Source organism: Vulpes vulpes, chromosome 12 (assembly GCF_048418805.1).
Source record: "Vulpes vulpes isolate BD-2025 chromosome 12, VulVul3, whole genome shotgun sequence".
NCBI lineage: Eukaryota > Metazoa > Chordata > Mammalia > Carnivora > Canidae > Vulpes > Vulpes vulpes.
In genome coordinates, this window is record NC_132791.1 from 183,764,481 (window position 1) to 183,780,830 (window position 16,350).

Consider the following 16,350-nt stretch of genomic DNA (forward strand, 5'->3'; position numbering starts at 1 on the left):
TCTCCGGGGGGCTGCTCTGCCCACCTCCGGGGAGCTGCTCTGCCCATCTCCGGGGAGCTGCTCTGCCCATCTCCGGGGGGCTGCTCTGCCCACCTCTGGGGGGGCTGCTCTGCCCACCTCCCGGGTAGCTGAGCCCCAGCCAGCTGGCCGCCAGCACCCGCCCTAACACGGAGGGGGTGCCCCGCCCTCACACCAGGGGGGAGCTGCTGATTCACCTTGTCATTCCAGCTCTGCTCTTTCTTGCTTTCATTGTTACAGTAACTTTTTTTTTTTAAGATTTTATTTGGGGGATCCCTGGGTGGCTCAGTGGTTGAGCACCTGCCTTTGGCCCAGGGCGTGATCCTGGAGACCCGGGATCCAGTGCCCCATCGGGCTCCCCGCATGGGGCCTGCTTCTCTCTCTGCCTGTGTCTCTGCCTCTCTGTCTCTCCTGAATAAACAAATAAAATCTTTTTTTAAATTTTATTTATTTATTCATGATAGACACACACACACAGAGACAGAGACAGACACACACACACACACACACACACACAGGCAGAGGGAGAAGCAGGCCCCATGCTGGGAGCCGGATAAGGGACTGGATCCTGGGTTTCCAGGATCACCTTCCCCCCCAAAGGTAGGCGCTCAACCACTGAGCCACCCAGACGTCCCTACAGTAACATTTTTTATCAGTTTTCCTTCTAGCCTTTTTTTGTTGTTGTTGTTATGTTGCTGAGTTCAGCAACCTACACACCTGGTTTCAGCAGAAAGGAGCCCCTCTGACTCGGCTGGGGTGCCCCCCTCTGTGTATTCTGGACCCCTGAGATCGTACATGACCTTTCAGAATGTCTGTGGTATGCCCACGGCTTCTGTCATCTCAAATGCCATCGACCCCTACTCCATAGGATTTCAGGGCCCCAGATTCCAAAAATCAGGTTCTAGATGCTGGATCCCCAGATGGCTCCTGCACCTGGATTCTGGAACCCTCTGGCTGGAACGTAAGGAAATGGGCTTGTTTCTATAGTTAGACATGAAGAATTTTCCAGCTGTTCAAGTGCAGAAGATTTGACAATGGGTCATGAGGAGAAATGAAGATCCTCTTGGCCTCCTGGTCATGGTGGGGGCGGGGAGGAGTGGTGTGGACTGCCAAGAAGACGGGAAGAGCAGATGGGGTAGAAAGCCAGATTCTGGGAAGTGGCTGGGAAGGGAGAGAAAGGGAGAGTGGCTAAGCCAGGCTTCCCACTTCCCTTCTGGGGACATTTCCCAGCAGGGCAGCAAGGTCAGCTAGGGCTGGGGGTCAGATGTTCCACCCTCACCCCAAGTGGTTTCCTGCACAAGGTGAGACTTCCTTGTTACCCGAAGGACAAAAATAGGTCCCAGGTGATGGCCAGTGATCCATGCCCAGAACCACCAGGGTTATTCTGAGAGTGGTAGGCACAGAGCCAGGCTGGGCTTGGTCAAGTGGGACTCAGCTAGAAGTGGCATCCTTGGCCTGTGGGCTCACCCTGCCCTTTCAGGAATCCTGAATGGGGTGTGGGGACTGGAGCCATCTGCAGGCTGACCCTTGCTGGGTAGGCTTCGAATCCTGTGTGACCTTGGGCAAGCCACTTGGCATCTCCAAGCATCAGTGTCCTTGTCGAATGATAAGGACCTTGATCACTACCTCTCAGGGTAGTTGAGACAACTCTGTGAAGCTGACAGATGGTGCTCAATAGATGTGGGAATCTGCATTTTGGCTCTCCCAAAGCACAAGCCCAGGGGTCAAGAAAAGGCAAGGGCCTTGTCTGCATAGCCCAGCCGCCATGGGCCTCGTACCCACACATCTGAAGGAGTCAGAGTCAAACACAAAAGCTTGGAAGGGCTTGTGGGGATTTTCCAGGAAAAACTCAATCTAGCTGGAGAATTCCATTCCCAACCCTGCACCCAGGGCTTGGGCTAAGGAGGGGATGCCCTGGCTCATTCTGGTTCTGTCCAGCTCCTGCTTCTTGCCTGCAAAGCCCAAGCCAGGGTGCCTCCAACCATAATTTTTGCTGTTTGCCTTGGAGAGTGAAGGGCCTGAGGCCCTGAGGTCCCACTCAAGGCCCTGGGACAGGACAGTGCTGGGCTCACAGCTGTCCTCCCCTGACCCCTCATCCCTCTTGGGGATCCAGCATGTCCTAGCATTTTTCCCTGGAGCCAGTTCTTGCCCTCAGAGTTATCCCCCAATGGGCACGGAGCAGCCAGCGTGGTGGACTCTGACTTGGGGAGAGATGGCACTTGACCCAGCTCAGGGGGTGGGAGTTGACAAAGTCAGGCCCGAGTAGGGAAGGGTAGCCAGGCTGGGACGAGTGCCTGGGCAGAAGCTCAGAGGACTGGGACATACTGTGACATTACTGTGACATTTCCATGAGGCGGGAGGTTTGAGGGAGTCTGTTGGACCAGGGTGGGAATGGAACTGAACTCAGTTATTTGCTGAGCTGGAATTGGACCCCGGTTACTTTCCCAGGACTCTTCCTTCACAGCCACCCCCACCAGGGTTTTCCCTGGGTTTGGCCAGGAACTGGGGTGGGGGCAGGGTCCTCTCCGTGGGGAGGGCCAGGCTGGCAAATAGGAATCTCAAGATAAAACAGGGTGTTACAGCTGGGTGCAAGGGGACCAGGTGCAGCTTGCCACCAGGTGGCCACACTCTGGGATATTTCTGAACCCACAGAATCACTTTCTGCCCACAACGACCCCCCGGGAGTTACAGAGCACCCGGGTCTCCTGGAAGCAAAGCTTTTGGAGGCTCCCAGCAGGGCCCTGGGTACCCCCTGGGGCCCAGTCTGTCATTTTATCTCAACTTCAGCCTAGCACCTGTCCCCTAACCAGCTTCAGCCACCATCTCCACCCCTGCGGAGGGGAATATGGCTCCCCTCCACCCTGCAGGCTGGCGCCAAGGTTTATGAGCCAGTGCAGAAGCCTCTGAGAGCCATACGGGTGGAAAAAGTTACCCGGTTCTAAATCAGCCAGCCTCTGGGTGATCTCATCCCCTTCCCAATATAGTCACAGTCCCCTCCTCCACTGCCAGCCCCTGGCCCGTGGGCTAAGTCACGAGGGAGCTGGTGGAGGGGTGTGTGTGAGGGCTGGGGGGAAGGCTTCCAACTTGGGGTCACACTGTACATACTCTTTCATAAGGGGATTTCCCACCCCCCACTTACAGTATTTACATTTAGCAATTTCCTGTCTAATGATAAAGATCTTTCACCATCACTTTTTTCACTGTCACTTTAAAGTCCACCAGAATCTTTTGTCCAGTATGTTGGGCAAGGACATGTCAGCGGTATCCACTTTCTCTTTCTTACCAACACCAGTGCCGTGGCCATATTTGTCCGCCCCCCAGGCAGCAGAAGCTGCCGGCTTCTCTCTCTCTCTCTCTCTCTCTCTGATGTCTTCTGACAGGTGCCAGGCAGGAAAGCAGGTTTTACTGTGTGGCTGAAGAGCCCTGGCTCTCCCCCAAGCCAGAGGTGCCAAGCCAGGGCAGGGAGGGGGATCAGAGACCAGTCCAGGGCCACGAGGTCAGGAGAGCAGGGCAGCCTGTGATCTGCCGGTGCCTCCTGCCCGCTGGAGGCAAGCAGCTCCTCCCCCAGTTTCCACCTGCTCTTGCCCTTCCGACCCCAGGCTGGCTGGGGACACAAGTGAAGGCCACACACACAGTGTCCTGTGTTGCATCCCCACCGCCCCAGCCCAGGCCGAAGCAGAGGCCTGGCCTCAGGGTGGGATCCCTCACGGTCCATCCAGGGCGCATCTTGCCAAATGTTCCTCTGGCTTCTGCTAGAATGCTTCCACGGACAAAAACAGCTCACCGCTTCCTGCTAGGCTTTAACTCAAGGGAGCAGATAGGGCATTTTTTAAAAAATCAGATGAATAGACATTCAACAGAATCGCATGATTGCTTAGGCAATCACATGAAAGCAAAGAGGAAGTTTTGTAGTCAGATACCAGAGTTCAAAACTCAGCTCCACATTTACTAGTTTTGCGACCTTGAACACTTCAGTTCACTTTCCAGGCTCAGTTTCACCACCTGTAAAGTGCTTCATATGGTTGTGAGATTTATTATGAGGGATTGGTTCATGTGCTTATGGAAGCTGAGAAGTCCCATGCTCTGCCCTCTGCAAGCTGGAAGCCAAGAAAACCAGTGGTGTAAGTTCCAGTCATAGTCCACAGGTCCGAGAACCAGGAGCACTGGATGTCCAAGAGCAGAAGATGAATGTCCTGGCTGAACAGACAGTGCATTTTTCTCTTCTCTCTGCCTTTTTGTACTATTCCAGCCCTGGGTGGACCGGGACCACCGACTTTTTCACTCAGTCTACTGCTGCAAATGCTAATCTCTTTGGGAAACACCTTCATAGACACACCCAGGCGGAATGTTTTACCAGCTTTCTGGGCATCCCTTGGCCCAGTCAGGTTAGCACATAAAATTAACCATCGCAACCCTCTATCAAGTTACCAGTTACCAAGATTCCTCTGTACACTAACGTCAATCCCCAGTGTCACAGTTCCTAAGTTCAGCCCAGGTTCAAGAGGAGGAGAATTAGACTCCACACCTTGGTGGCAGGAGCAGCGAAGAATCTGTGATCATCCTTAAAATTCTAAAAAAAAAAAAAAAAAAAAAGTATTTTATATAAAAATAAATAAATAAAATTAAAATTAAAATTAAATAATAAAATTAAATAATAAAATAAAAATAAAATAAAATAAAATTCTAACAAGAAGCAAAAGGTGTGTGTGTATGGGTGGAGGGGTGTTCCAGACTCCCTCCCAGGGGTGACCAGGGGGCAGCCTGCACTTGGAAGAGGTGACCTTGCCTTGTGGAGGAAAGACCTCTTTCTCTTCTCTCATTCCTTTCTTCCCGTGTGCTTGAGGGTCCTGGGGAGGAGTTGGAGAAAGCTGGGGAGGATTCTGAGCTTTCTTCCAAGGGTCAAGGGATATCTGGAAGGTACATAATATTTGAGTCTGACCAAGATCACTCTGGCTGCTGCGTGCCGGGTGGAGTTGACTGGAGGGGGCTGTTGTTTGGGGGTGGGGTGGTTTGGACCGCCCTTGGGGCCGGGGCAGGGGATGGGGCAGGAGGAAGTAGACTCCAGAGCTACTGGGAGGCTGGCTGTGGTGGCTGGCTCCACGGAGCAGGAAGAGGACGTGGGAAGGGTTCAGAGGTGTGGGGCAGTCCACAGAGGGAGCACACACATTGGGGGAGCCTGGACGAGGGGGCAATGCCCCCCCATACACCCCTAGAGCCCACCACCTGGCCCTGGCTGTTTGGGACTTCCGCAGCCCCGTTCCCATAAAGCAAGGCTGAGTGATCACTGGACGGGGTCCTCCCACCCTGCACTCATTCCAGCCCCAGGGCGGGGCCAGGGACTGGTGAGGCTCCCTGAAGGGTGTCCCAGGCTGCAGGCCCCGGGAGCCCCTGCTCTGGCAGGGCTGTGCCTCAGGGTCTCCTCTCTGAATACTGTCCTCCCACTCATTCCAGCAGCAGCTGGCACAGCGTGGCTGGATGGTGACATCTAGAGGCAGCCTCCTGTCTCACGTTGCTTCTCTGCAGAATTCTGCAGCGAAGGGCCTGGACTGGTGGTGCCAGCAGAGGGCTCCCCATTAGTGTTCCCACCATGTCATCTTCAGGACTGAGTGACCAAGCCACCAGGCAGAGCTCAGAAAAGACCCAGCTCCTCTGTCCCTCCATGCCAAAGCCCAGCTTGGAGTCAGCAAAGCCCCTGGAGCCCCACGTGAACCTATGGATACCCTCCCTCCCACAAGCCAAGGACATGTGGGCTTGATGACATTCCCCTATCCCCTACCCATTGTGCCACTTTATTTCAGAGGAAGGGTCATCCCAGCCCTTCAGCCAGCCTCTTCTCACGGAGCCAGCCCCTCACCTCCACCTCACCATCCAGGCCCATCCTGTGTCCTGAGTCCCAAGTGAGAATCCCTCATCTCTCCTTAGAGATGCTTTTTAAAACCACTTGTTCAGGGATCCCCGGGGGGCTCAGTGGTTTACCGCCGCCTTCAGCTCAGGTTGTGATCCTGGAGACCCGGGATCGAGTCCCACATCAGGCTCCCTGCATGGAGCCTGCTTCTCCCTCTGTCTGTGTCTCTGCCTCTCTCCCTCTCTCTCATGAATAAATAAATAAAATAAAAAAAAAACCACTTGTTCATGTCCATCTATCCACACCCAGAGCTTTTTTGGTACTAGACACTCCTTACCCCTTTCCTTACACCTTTTCACACCACGCTCACAGTTTGCCTACTACTTCTCTGACCTCTCTGTGGGTGGTTCCTCTTCATCTGCTCCCCCCTTAATCATCCATCTATCCACCCACCCCTACCTTCCTTGTTCATTCAAGGACAGGGGGCAGGCCTGATGTTACAGGAACAGAGTGGGGAGGAGAAAAACAAGGACAAATGCCCCAAAGCACCTGGTTGTAACCCTGCAAGGAAAGTGAAGGGATTGGGGTGGGATCTGCTGTGCTGCTCCCCCCATACATCTCCAGGCTGATGAAGAGCAAGCCATGCCCACAGTCCTTTCTGAGGTCGCTCCATGGCCTTGCTCACTCTCCTATCCCTGGAGACCATCCCATGGTGTCCGCCTTGCATCCAGCCACATTTGGCTACCTCCCCCTCAGCCGTCACTGCACTCTCATCCCTGCTTCCATAAACATCCCAGAGCCCATCCCCAGACCCACAGGATTGGACCCTGTGCTTCACTCCCCTTGCTCCTTTCCCTGCACTGGCCCGTCCCATCACCAGGGTGCCCAGTGTCACATCTCTCAGCCCCCTACCACCGGAAGGGGCCATCCCTGGATACCTCTGGGTACCTGGGCCAGGGCACACAAGAGCCAGAAGAGAAATACTTCGCGCAAGGATTGATGATTTCTCGTTTGTGCAGGGAGGACTGGACAGAGGAGCAGTTGGTAGCAGACATTCTTTCTGTTTATCTGCTGTAGGGAGGACAAGGTTGGACAAATGAGGGCTTTCCAGAATCCTGGAAAGGCAGAAGAGTTAAGAGCAGGTTTTGGGAGATCCCTCCACACACCACTTTTCCAGGCATGAGGGAAAGTAATGTGTTCTGGCCTACTTATCCCCTTTGTTCCTCCCAGCCAGGCAGTTTCCCATATAGAACGGATAAGGTCAGGAGCTAGTGGAACAAAGACACTCTGACCCATAGAAAGCCAGTAAAGATTCACCCATTCCAGAAGGAGCTGCTTGGAGCACCAGCCACCCACGATTCAAAGGGCCATCAGCCTGGGAAACCACTGTAGGGCATTTCATAGCATCAAGTTAAACAAAAACAAAAACTCTAGATATGAAAGAAACAGCATAAATTTATTTCTTCCCCCTGGAAGGAGTCCAAAGAGCTCAATTTCTAAAATTTAATTCTCCGTTTCCCTTGTATTTTTTTTCCTTGTATTTTTATCGTGTTCCAAAATGATGGGATATTGGAACGCATGTGTTAAGTATATCTAGCTTCTTTTCAGCACCACCTACTTCTCCATCCCATCCCCACCCACCCTGGGCCAAAACTGTACAATGAAAGGGTTTTCATGCATTATGTTCATGCATTATGTTCCCAATACTGGGGCCAGTATTGGGACAAGAGGATGGACAGTGGACTTAGCTCAAATCTTGCCCTACCACTGTGTCAGCGGCATCTTTTTCAGTTTTGGGGCTTGTTTTATGATATCAAAGAGGGAAATAGCTCCTCCTATTATCTCCATCAGACCTCAGACACTCCCTTTTCCATGTTTCCCTCCCCCAAATCTGCTCCTCTTCAAGGCCAGACCAACCACCCTAGCCCACAAAGTGTAAATGACTTAGTAGTTGGATTGCATATTAAGAAGCACCCATAGGGGCAGTCCTTAGGCCTTTTATCTCTCCAGATGTAGGGTGATAGAGTTCAGGTTCTGAGGGTGAGGTGGAGGGGGGGTTTCTTCAACCCTGGAGGGACATGTCTTTGAACATGTCCCCTAAAGCTGGCTCTGCATTTAACACAAGCTGGTTTTTGTAAGCTCAGTTAAATAATATGAACCCCAGCAGGCCTTGGCACGGTGTGTGCAGACCCTCACAACAAAAGCCTTCACTTCCTTTTCCTTCACTTCAGGTCCACGCACACACGCTTAACACTGAATGAGGACTTCCTGTGTGGTCAGCAGCCATCACAAACTTGTAGAGAAAACTTTTTTAGGGCGAGGAACCTTGAATAGATTAAAATCTTTCATGGCTAGGTAAAGGTGGTGAAATAAAGACTGGTCTAATCTAGTACTCTAAGGACTTAAAGAAATTAATATTCAAACCAAAAGAAACCAAATTTCATTTTGCCTCTTTTATTTAAAGTTTCATTTAAATATCTCTAATAGTCAGAAAATCATTGTCAAATAAGAACATTGCTATACAGCTTAAAATACAAATGTCAGCAAATAATAATGAACATGGTTAATAATTTTTCCAAGTAAATGCTTGATAAGAAATATTTTCCAGGAAGCAAGTTAAACATCAGCTGCCCCAGGTATAGGGGACAGAGCTTCAGCCTGTTTAGGAAATGGTGGCACAGCAGCCCATGTTCCCTCCTCAGTGATACACAAGGCGGCTTGCGTTGACAATTGTACTGCCAGCCTTCATAGCCCAGCTCCAAAGCTACACTGGGGCTTCTTCTGCCAGAGGAAGGAGTCATATACAGAGACAAATGCACCACTTTAAGACGAAGCTAGGATGGCTCCGTTCCAGCATACTCTGGTTTAGTCTGGAAGTGAAGGCCTCCCAAGAACTGTCAAATGAAGATAGGTTACCAGGAACTGATGGACAATAGAGTCAAGCCAGACTCATTCTGAACACATTTTCTTGTTCCCTACAATTCGTTATTCTCTTCTTTAGCTGACTCAAGTTCAAGCTGTTTATATTTCACTTATGCACAGAAGGTGCCAGCTCAATTGCGTCTAACCTGAACTTTTACCCAGCGTGTCCAATGCTAAAGATCTTTTAGGCCAATCATACTTCTGGGAAAACAATGTTTATATATTAACATATCTCAAAGTTCACATTTTCATTATAACAAAAACAGTTTCTAAAAAATAACAAATGAGCTTTAAGTTACAAATAATATCTCAGAAAACTGAATCTAACTCTTGACCTAGCATACTAGTTTTGAATTTAGAACTAATACTATCTTCTCTATCCATTTTGGCTAATCCCCAGAATCAGCAGAGCTGTGTTATTTATACATAAAATAGTATCTATATTATGCCAATATTATCAAAGCTTCTTACCTAAACTAATACACAATTTAAATAATCAAAGCATATTTTATTCAAGTTACATCCAAAATATTAAATGGTCAATCTTATTTTTTAGTTCGTTTTGAAGGTCTCAATATTGAAGTCTTTTTTTTTTTTAAAGACTTTATTTATTTATTTATTTATTTATTTATTTATTTATGAGAGACACAGAAAGAGAGGCAGAGACACAGGCAGAGGGAGAAGCAGGCTCCCTGCAGGGAGCTCAATGCAGGACTCGATCCCAGGACCCTGGGATCACAATCTGAGTTGAAGGCAGACGCTCAAACACTGGGCCACCCAGGCGACCCTCAATATTGAAAGCTTTACATAAAAGAAATGATAGATGCTTTAGAAGACTGACAAATCCTACCAACCCCTCTCAAATTCCAGCGTCCTCACACACTAGCCCATGTGTCTCAGAAAGGCCAATGACACCAGAGATGGGGTCAAGGAGTCAGACATGCTGGGGCTTAACCAGGAGACTTCTTGGAGCATTCAGGGAAAGAGCTGAGAGTTCACAGTGGAAAAAGGCAGACAATAAACCGAACCTTCTTTCATCTTGATATACCAATTAGAAAGCAGGAAAATTTTTGGGGAGAGAAAAAACACAGATATGCTTGAAGAAGCAGGCGGGAAGTCTGTATTCTTTCAGCTGTCCCATGAGTTACTGAATCAGATGCATTTTATGACCTACGCGAGGCTCCCCAACAGGATTCAGACACTGTAATCCCGGTAAATGCTCCAAGGGTGCGCCAGAGTTTACCTGGCATCAAGAACAAAGAATGTCAGACAAGCAGTCTTCAGCGCTAGCAACAAACTTCCATGCAAGCACCAATAGTAATGATTCACGTTTTATTTCTCAGTTAGGATCTAGATCAAAAGGAACACTAATGGTTTCAGAATAAAAAGACCAAGGCTGAAGTGCTCAGAGTAGAGATGAAGCCCCTCTCACTAAACAGTTACACCAGAAAACAGACAGGGGAATGTCCCCAGGCTAGAAGTACCCCAACACGGGAATGAATGTCACCAAGACATGGAAAGTCAAACTTCCTTTTCTTCCCGTGGATGGCACACGGTGGTGAGATGAGGAGAAGGATCAACTAACATAGTGCAGAAGACAGAAATGTCAGCTTTGTGGGATTGTATTTGTGTTTCCATTTAGGGACACATTTCCTGTTGTTTAAATGCCATCACAATTCACGAGAACATGAAATCCATTCCCTGAGTAAGGGTGCACGTGGTTTAATTTGAAATAAACACAAAGATGTGCTGCCCACAGAAGCTATTACGGGTCACATTTTTATTTTTGCCCTGACTCCTATACTAAATATGGTCTGGTCCCCGAGGAGTAGTCGTGGTGGTTCAGGTCACAGTCTCAAAGCAAGTGTCCCACCTGACAAATCTCACTCTGCCTGCCCTCTTCGTCACTGCCTCTCAGGATGCACACGGGCAGCCCTGGTTAGTGACTTCTGAAGTCCTTCATGTTTTCACCTGTCTAAACTCGGGCTGAATCTTACGTCCACAACCCACCGCATCAGCCAGTCCTGCCCACACATCAGTCACAACTACCACACTACATGATGGATTACTCCTTCCCTGCCGCCATCTGAAGAGGGAGACTTCCTCCAGGACAGCACTGCACAGTCAGCAGCAGCAGAGGTAGGAGGATTAGGTGGAATTCACAGAACATTGAGGGGTATAATCAGAAAACCTAAGAGCTCTAAATAACCTCCCACCCAGAGGCTAGGCCCCAGAGGGTATTTCATTAATGCAGGGAAGGCCAGGAGTTAAGGCGTAGACTGAAGTTCCCTCCCAACATGGCTCAAGGTTCAAGGAGTGGGACACAGTGGAAGGGATCACAAGCCGCACAAGTGAATTCAGCTGGTCCAGAGGCCTAGCTGCCCCCCTCCCCAGCCACCTCCCTTCAGCTGAAAATCAAGACAAGTCATTCCAAGCATGCTTATAGCAGGCCCATTTGCAAGTCTGAGAACTCAATTTTAGAACTAAAACACAACTAGGATGCAGCATCACAAAATATTTGCACAAGTATAATCACAAGAGTTAGAATATTGCATAGAAAAGTATTCTAGAATATGCTTTGTAAACCTGTCTTAGTAACTTAAAAAATAAACAAAACTTCCCTTCATAGTCTAGACGTCCATGACTGTGAATTGAGGAAATTGCCAGGTTTGCAGATCTTGTGGCACAACCTCAGAAAATCCTGAAGTTCTTCATATTCTTAGAACAATGATTAAATTTACCCATCGAAGGCTTACCAACAATGTCCTTATGCAGAAGAGGTGACCAACACATACGAGGACATGAAATCATTATTACTGCTTTTAAACCAAGGCTGGTTTTTTTTCTCATGTCAGTTTGTTATTAAGCAAGCTACATCTGCCTGCCTTTTTACCAGTAAGGACTAAAGAGCCAGTTTTAGAGTAGGTGGAAATATCTTAGAAAAGCATTTAAGTTAATCTTGGGCATACAGGAGACTCTTAACCCCCCTTGTAATAGGCATCAATTGAGTCTGAGTTAAAATACACCACAGTGACAGTGATGTCATCCCTGTACATCCTTGCCAGGTCCTCTGGCAGTGTCAACATCGCTGTCAGCCGCTCCGGCTCCATCTCCCCATACTCATTGCTCCCTATGGCATGTCTGATCAGACGTGTGGCTGCGTTCTGGTCAGCTGCACGGAGCCCCTGGGCTTTCCTTTCCAGCAGCAGGCTCTGCATAAGGCCCAGGTTGGCAGGTCTCTGGGCCAGGTCTGGCTTGTGCCGACCTGCTTCAGCCAGGTGCTCCACCACCAGCCTCACTACTTCCTCATTGCCCAGGACGTCCCACAGGCCATCTGAGGCCAGCACAAGGAACTTATCCTGAGGGCGCAGCCGGTGGTAGGTGACCTCAGGCTCGGCGGTCAGGTAGGGTGGGGTATAGTAGTGTGGAGGGGTGAACTGGTAAATGTTGAGGGCCTCAGTGTCAAAGCCCCTCTCCAGGACACTGCGCTGCAGCTCTTTACTCCACTTCAGCTGGACATCCCCAAAGGCCCTGCAGGGCATGAGGACGCCCAGCAGCCTGTTGTCCATTATGACTGTCCTGTCCTCTGATTCAGGGTGCTCTCCCTTCAGCCGTGACAGCTCAGCTGGGTTCCAGGCATTGTGGTCACAGGTGAGGGGCAGACAAGACCACATGCCATTGTCCTCTTGGACCCCAAGGACAGCCCGACAGTCACCGGCGTTTGCCACGTGCAAGTGAACTCCATCAACATGGGCCACGCAAGCTGTTGCCCCAGAGAAGGCGACCTGGAGTGAAAGGTTCCTTGTCATCTCATCTTCCAGGGGGGCCTGGACTTCCAGCGAGATGTCAGAATCCAGTCTCTGGAAGGAGTACATTAATGCTTCCTTAATGTTGAGTGCCATTTCCATGTGCAAGTCAAGCAGCTCTTGCCAGTAGACTCGGAGGTGATCAAGATGCACTGATGTGACATCCTTGTAGATGCTGTCCCCTGGGTGCTTGAGCCAATGCAGGATGGGCAGCAGGGGCTTCATGCTTTCCATGGCTCCCTCCATCTGCTCCAGGGTCTGCTGGGACATCAGGGACACTGCCATGTAGTAGAAGAGCCTCTCACTCACTGCTTGAGCACACGCGTGGCCACCGTGACCATCAAAGATGCCAAACATCAGCCCATTGGTCTGCAGGCAAGAGGCGATACCTCGCCGGTCTTCCACTGGGGAATTGGCAGCCAGCTGGTTGCTCTCAAACCGTAACACCGAATTTGGGACTCCACTGACAAGGTCAAGAATCTTGTGGGCTGACTCTCCTGCTCGCAGCACTTCATTTACCTGCTCAGGGCTGAGCTGCAAGTGAAAATCATCTTCCTCTGTTGAAGTGTGTCTGTAGGCTTTCTGCAGAGCAGAGCCACTGCAAGGGCCAATGCTTTTTCTGGTGCCTAGTACCTGGGAAAAGAGTCTCAATCTTGATTCATTTCTATTTGAGGCACACCTTGAATATAAGCGTCTGCCCCCCTGTAATGTGGCAATGCTGTTCCTTGCAGAATTTTTTAAGATCCAGAAGGGCAAAGTACTTGACATTATGAAACTATACCAGCAAATGTGTTCCTTCAGCAAAAGGGGCTTTCTTTAAACCTGAAAATTAGAGAGTTAAAGAAAGCTCAAGTTTAATTTCTTAAAAACACTGACTTCTGAAAACATTTGCTACCATCCTAAACAAAAGTGATTTAAGATAAATTTTAAAAGAGTTGACTAAATTAAAAATACTTAAGTAAGTCTCCCTACCTCCATTACAACACATAAGTAACATTCCAGAAAATGGGGAAAATATGCTCTTCACTCCTAAAGAGCCACTGAAGGCTTTCCCACAGACCTCACTCATTCCTCACAGCGAACCCAGGGCCCCTCTTTTCTTTTTCTTCCCAAATCCTTTCCCTTGCCAGAGCCCGGTGTCTCGCTCCCATGTGCACTCTCCCCAGCAGACTGTGTTTATTTAAATATCTGCTTCTCCACCATTCTATAAGCTCCATGAATTCAGGAAGCTGGGCTCCCTTACTCAACAGTGGCTCTCCAGTGCCCAGCCTTATACGAGGCACACAACAGGCCCCCAAATACTGGCTAGATATAACATTTCCAGGGGCCCAATAACACACCAGGTATGACAGTAGCTAACATCAGACATACTGTTTCACCTGCCTGAGCGCCAGTTGTCTGACATGATGAGGATACTAGCCCCATGAGGTTTTGTGAGGATTTAATGAAATATGACCCTTCTGCTCCCAAAGGTCATTGTTAGTTTTATCACTAGGTGACTCCTCTAATCATTCTGTATACATTTTTATATACTCGAAACCACAACTTACAATGTGGTTTCCTTTTTAGGAGCATTTTATTCATGATAAATACATTTCACGGGTGTGCATGGATCCCCATTTTGGCATAAAAATCTCAATTTACTTAACTGTTCTCTAGTGTTGTAAAATTTAGAGGTCGTTTCCCCTGGCTAACATTTATGAAACACCAAACTGCACTGCCCTACACACCAACCTTTTTCTTACTTAGGCTTTAACCCACTTATTTCCCAAAGGCGCAATCAGTAGGTCAAAGGGTGTAAACTCGTTGCCAAACTGATTTCCAAAAGGTTCACATTTGCCTCCACAAGGACATGAAGGGCACAGTTTCCTAACACCTTCAAGAGACTCTGGTGGTATTTTTTTCTTAGACAAAAAAAAAAAAAAAAAAAAAAGAAAAAAGAAAAGCTGCTCTATTTTCTCGGGTGACCTCAGAGGAGCGTTTCCCACGTGTTCCTGGATTTCGTTCAGGAGCCCTGCGCTCGCAAACTGGTCTGCTGGGGGCACTGGGGGCTCAGACCTGAGGCCCGTCCTCCTGCCCCGGCCGGGCCCGCGGAACCTGGAGCAGGGGCGGTGGGTGACACCGACCGAGGGCGCCTGGCACCTCCCACCCCTCCCGGGCCCTGAAGAGAAACCAGGCAACGGGCCCGACGCGAGGCGGTCGGCCCAGGCGGAATCCAGACGATTCCGGGTCCCTGAAGAAACCAAAGAGGCCCCGAGTTCAGGCCTCCGCCCCACAGCGCCCAGGGCGAGGGCGCCTGCCGTCCCCGGGCTCCACCAAGCCCGGCGCCGCCACATCCCCGAGCCCCAGCTTCCCAGCCTGCAAAACGGGAATTCGGTGGAGGGGCCGAGCTCCCGGGGGTGCTCCCGGGGCCGAGGCGGCTCGTGCGGACGCCCGGGGCCGACGCCAAGGGTCCTCGGCAAGTTCCAGAGCCCACGTGGCGCGCGCGCGCGGTGGGGTGACCGCGGCTGCCGGCCCGCCCCGCCCCGCCCCTCGCCTCACCTCGGCTCGGCTCTGCACCTCACCACCTGATCCAATCCAGCGGGCCGCGGAGGGCCGGACGCGGGCGACGCCCTGCGGGGCTGCAGGCGCCCCCATCCCGCGGTCGCCCCCTTCCCTACCTCGGACCTCCGCCCCCTCTCACCAGCTCGCGCCGCGGCCGCCGGTCCGTCCCGTCAGCTCCGCGCCTGCGCACACCGCCGCGGCCGCCGCCGCTCCCGCCTCCTCCCCTCCAGCGGCCCCTCGCGCGGGTCCAGCGGGAGAAGGAAGCGCCGCTCGCCAGCTCTTATTGGCTCACCCGCGGAGGCGGGCCCTTGACGGACGGCGGGGCTGCCCAATGGCTGAGGAGGACGAGGGGGCAGGCAGGGCGGGGGCGCGGATCCGCTTTCTCCCCACCCATCCCCTCCAGTCTCCTGGGCTCCGAGCGCGGTGGGCCGAGCAGGTGGGCCGCCCGCCCCGCGGGGCACTCAGGGGCCCGCGCCCGCACCACGTGACCGCCCGCACCGCACACCCCAGACCGAGCGCCCCCTTCAATTCCTCATTGTTGATAATACCTCGGGCTCCCTCCGTTGCTTCGCCCGCCAGTGCCGACCCCTCTCCCAGGCGCCACCGCCTTGAGGCCTCGAACGCATCCCGGCTAAACCGGCCCTTCCTCTCCTACCCTAACCCAGTAAGGGCCCACCGTTTAACCAGATAACCTGAATCAGCCTTCTGGGAGGTGTTTTGTTTTGTTTTAAGATTTATTTTAATTTGAGGGATCCCTGGGTGGCGCAGCGGTTTAGCGCCTGCCTTTGGCCCAGGGCGCGGTCCTGGAGACCTGGGATCGAATCCCACGTCGGGCTCCCGGTGCATGGAGCCTGCTTCTCCCTCTGCCTGTGTCTCTGCTTCTCTCTCTCTCACTGTGTGCCTATCATAAATAAATAAAATTAAAATAAAAATAAAAAGTTTATTTTAATTTGAAAGAGAGAGAGAGAGGCGAGGAAGAGAATCCCAAGCAGATTGGCACTGAGCACGGGAGCCCGAGGTGGGGCTGGATCTCACAACCCTGAGATCATGACCTGAGTGGAAACCGAGAGTCGAGGGCTTGACTCACTGAGCTACCCAGGCGCCCCCCAAGCCTGGGAGTCTTGACTGCTCCCTGTCTCTACGCCCTCCCCTGTTAGTTCTGTAATCCTGTTAATCTTATCTCCCAAGCATCTCTCCAATCCACACATTTGTCTC

The 16,350-nt window shown here is 51.1% G+C and overlaps 1 protein-coding gene across 3 annotated transcripts; it reads right to left on the reverse strand.

Annotated features, from left to right (window-relative positions):
• Positions 1–8,301: 8,301 nt before the first annotated feature.
• Positions 8,302–15,404, reverse strand: PDP2 (pyruvate dehydrogenase phosphatase catalytic subunit 2). Of its 3 annotated transcripts, none has more exons than XM_026011440.2 (2): positions 15,275–15,404; positions 8,302–13,413 (listed from the first exon to the last, which is right to left on the reverse strand). In XM_026011440.2, the coding sequence occupies exon 2, from the start codon at positions 13,357–13,359 to the stop codon at positions 11,764–11,766; it is 1,596 nt and encodes a 531-aa protein (XP_025867225.1). In that variant the 5' UTR covers positions 13,360–13,413; positions 15,275–15,404; the 3' UTR covers positions 8,302–11,763. The 3 variants fall into 3 exon arrangements, with proteins under 3 accessions (XP_025867225.1, XP_072587839.1, XP_025867223.1); XM_072731738.1 differs by having other exon boundaries at positions 15,252–15,323; XM_026011438.2 differs by having other exon boundaries at positions 15,133–15,315.
• Positions 15,405–16,350: the final 946 nt, after the last annotated feature.

What these genes read in the sequence shown, in the direction of transcription:
- PDP2 (XM_026011440.2), bottom strand. Translation starts at nt 13,359, where the DNA reads ATGTCAAGTACTTTGCCCTTCTGGATCTTAAAAAATTCTGCAAGGAAC.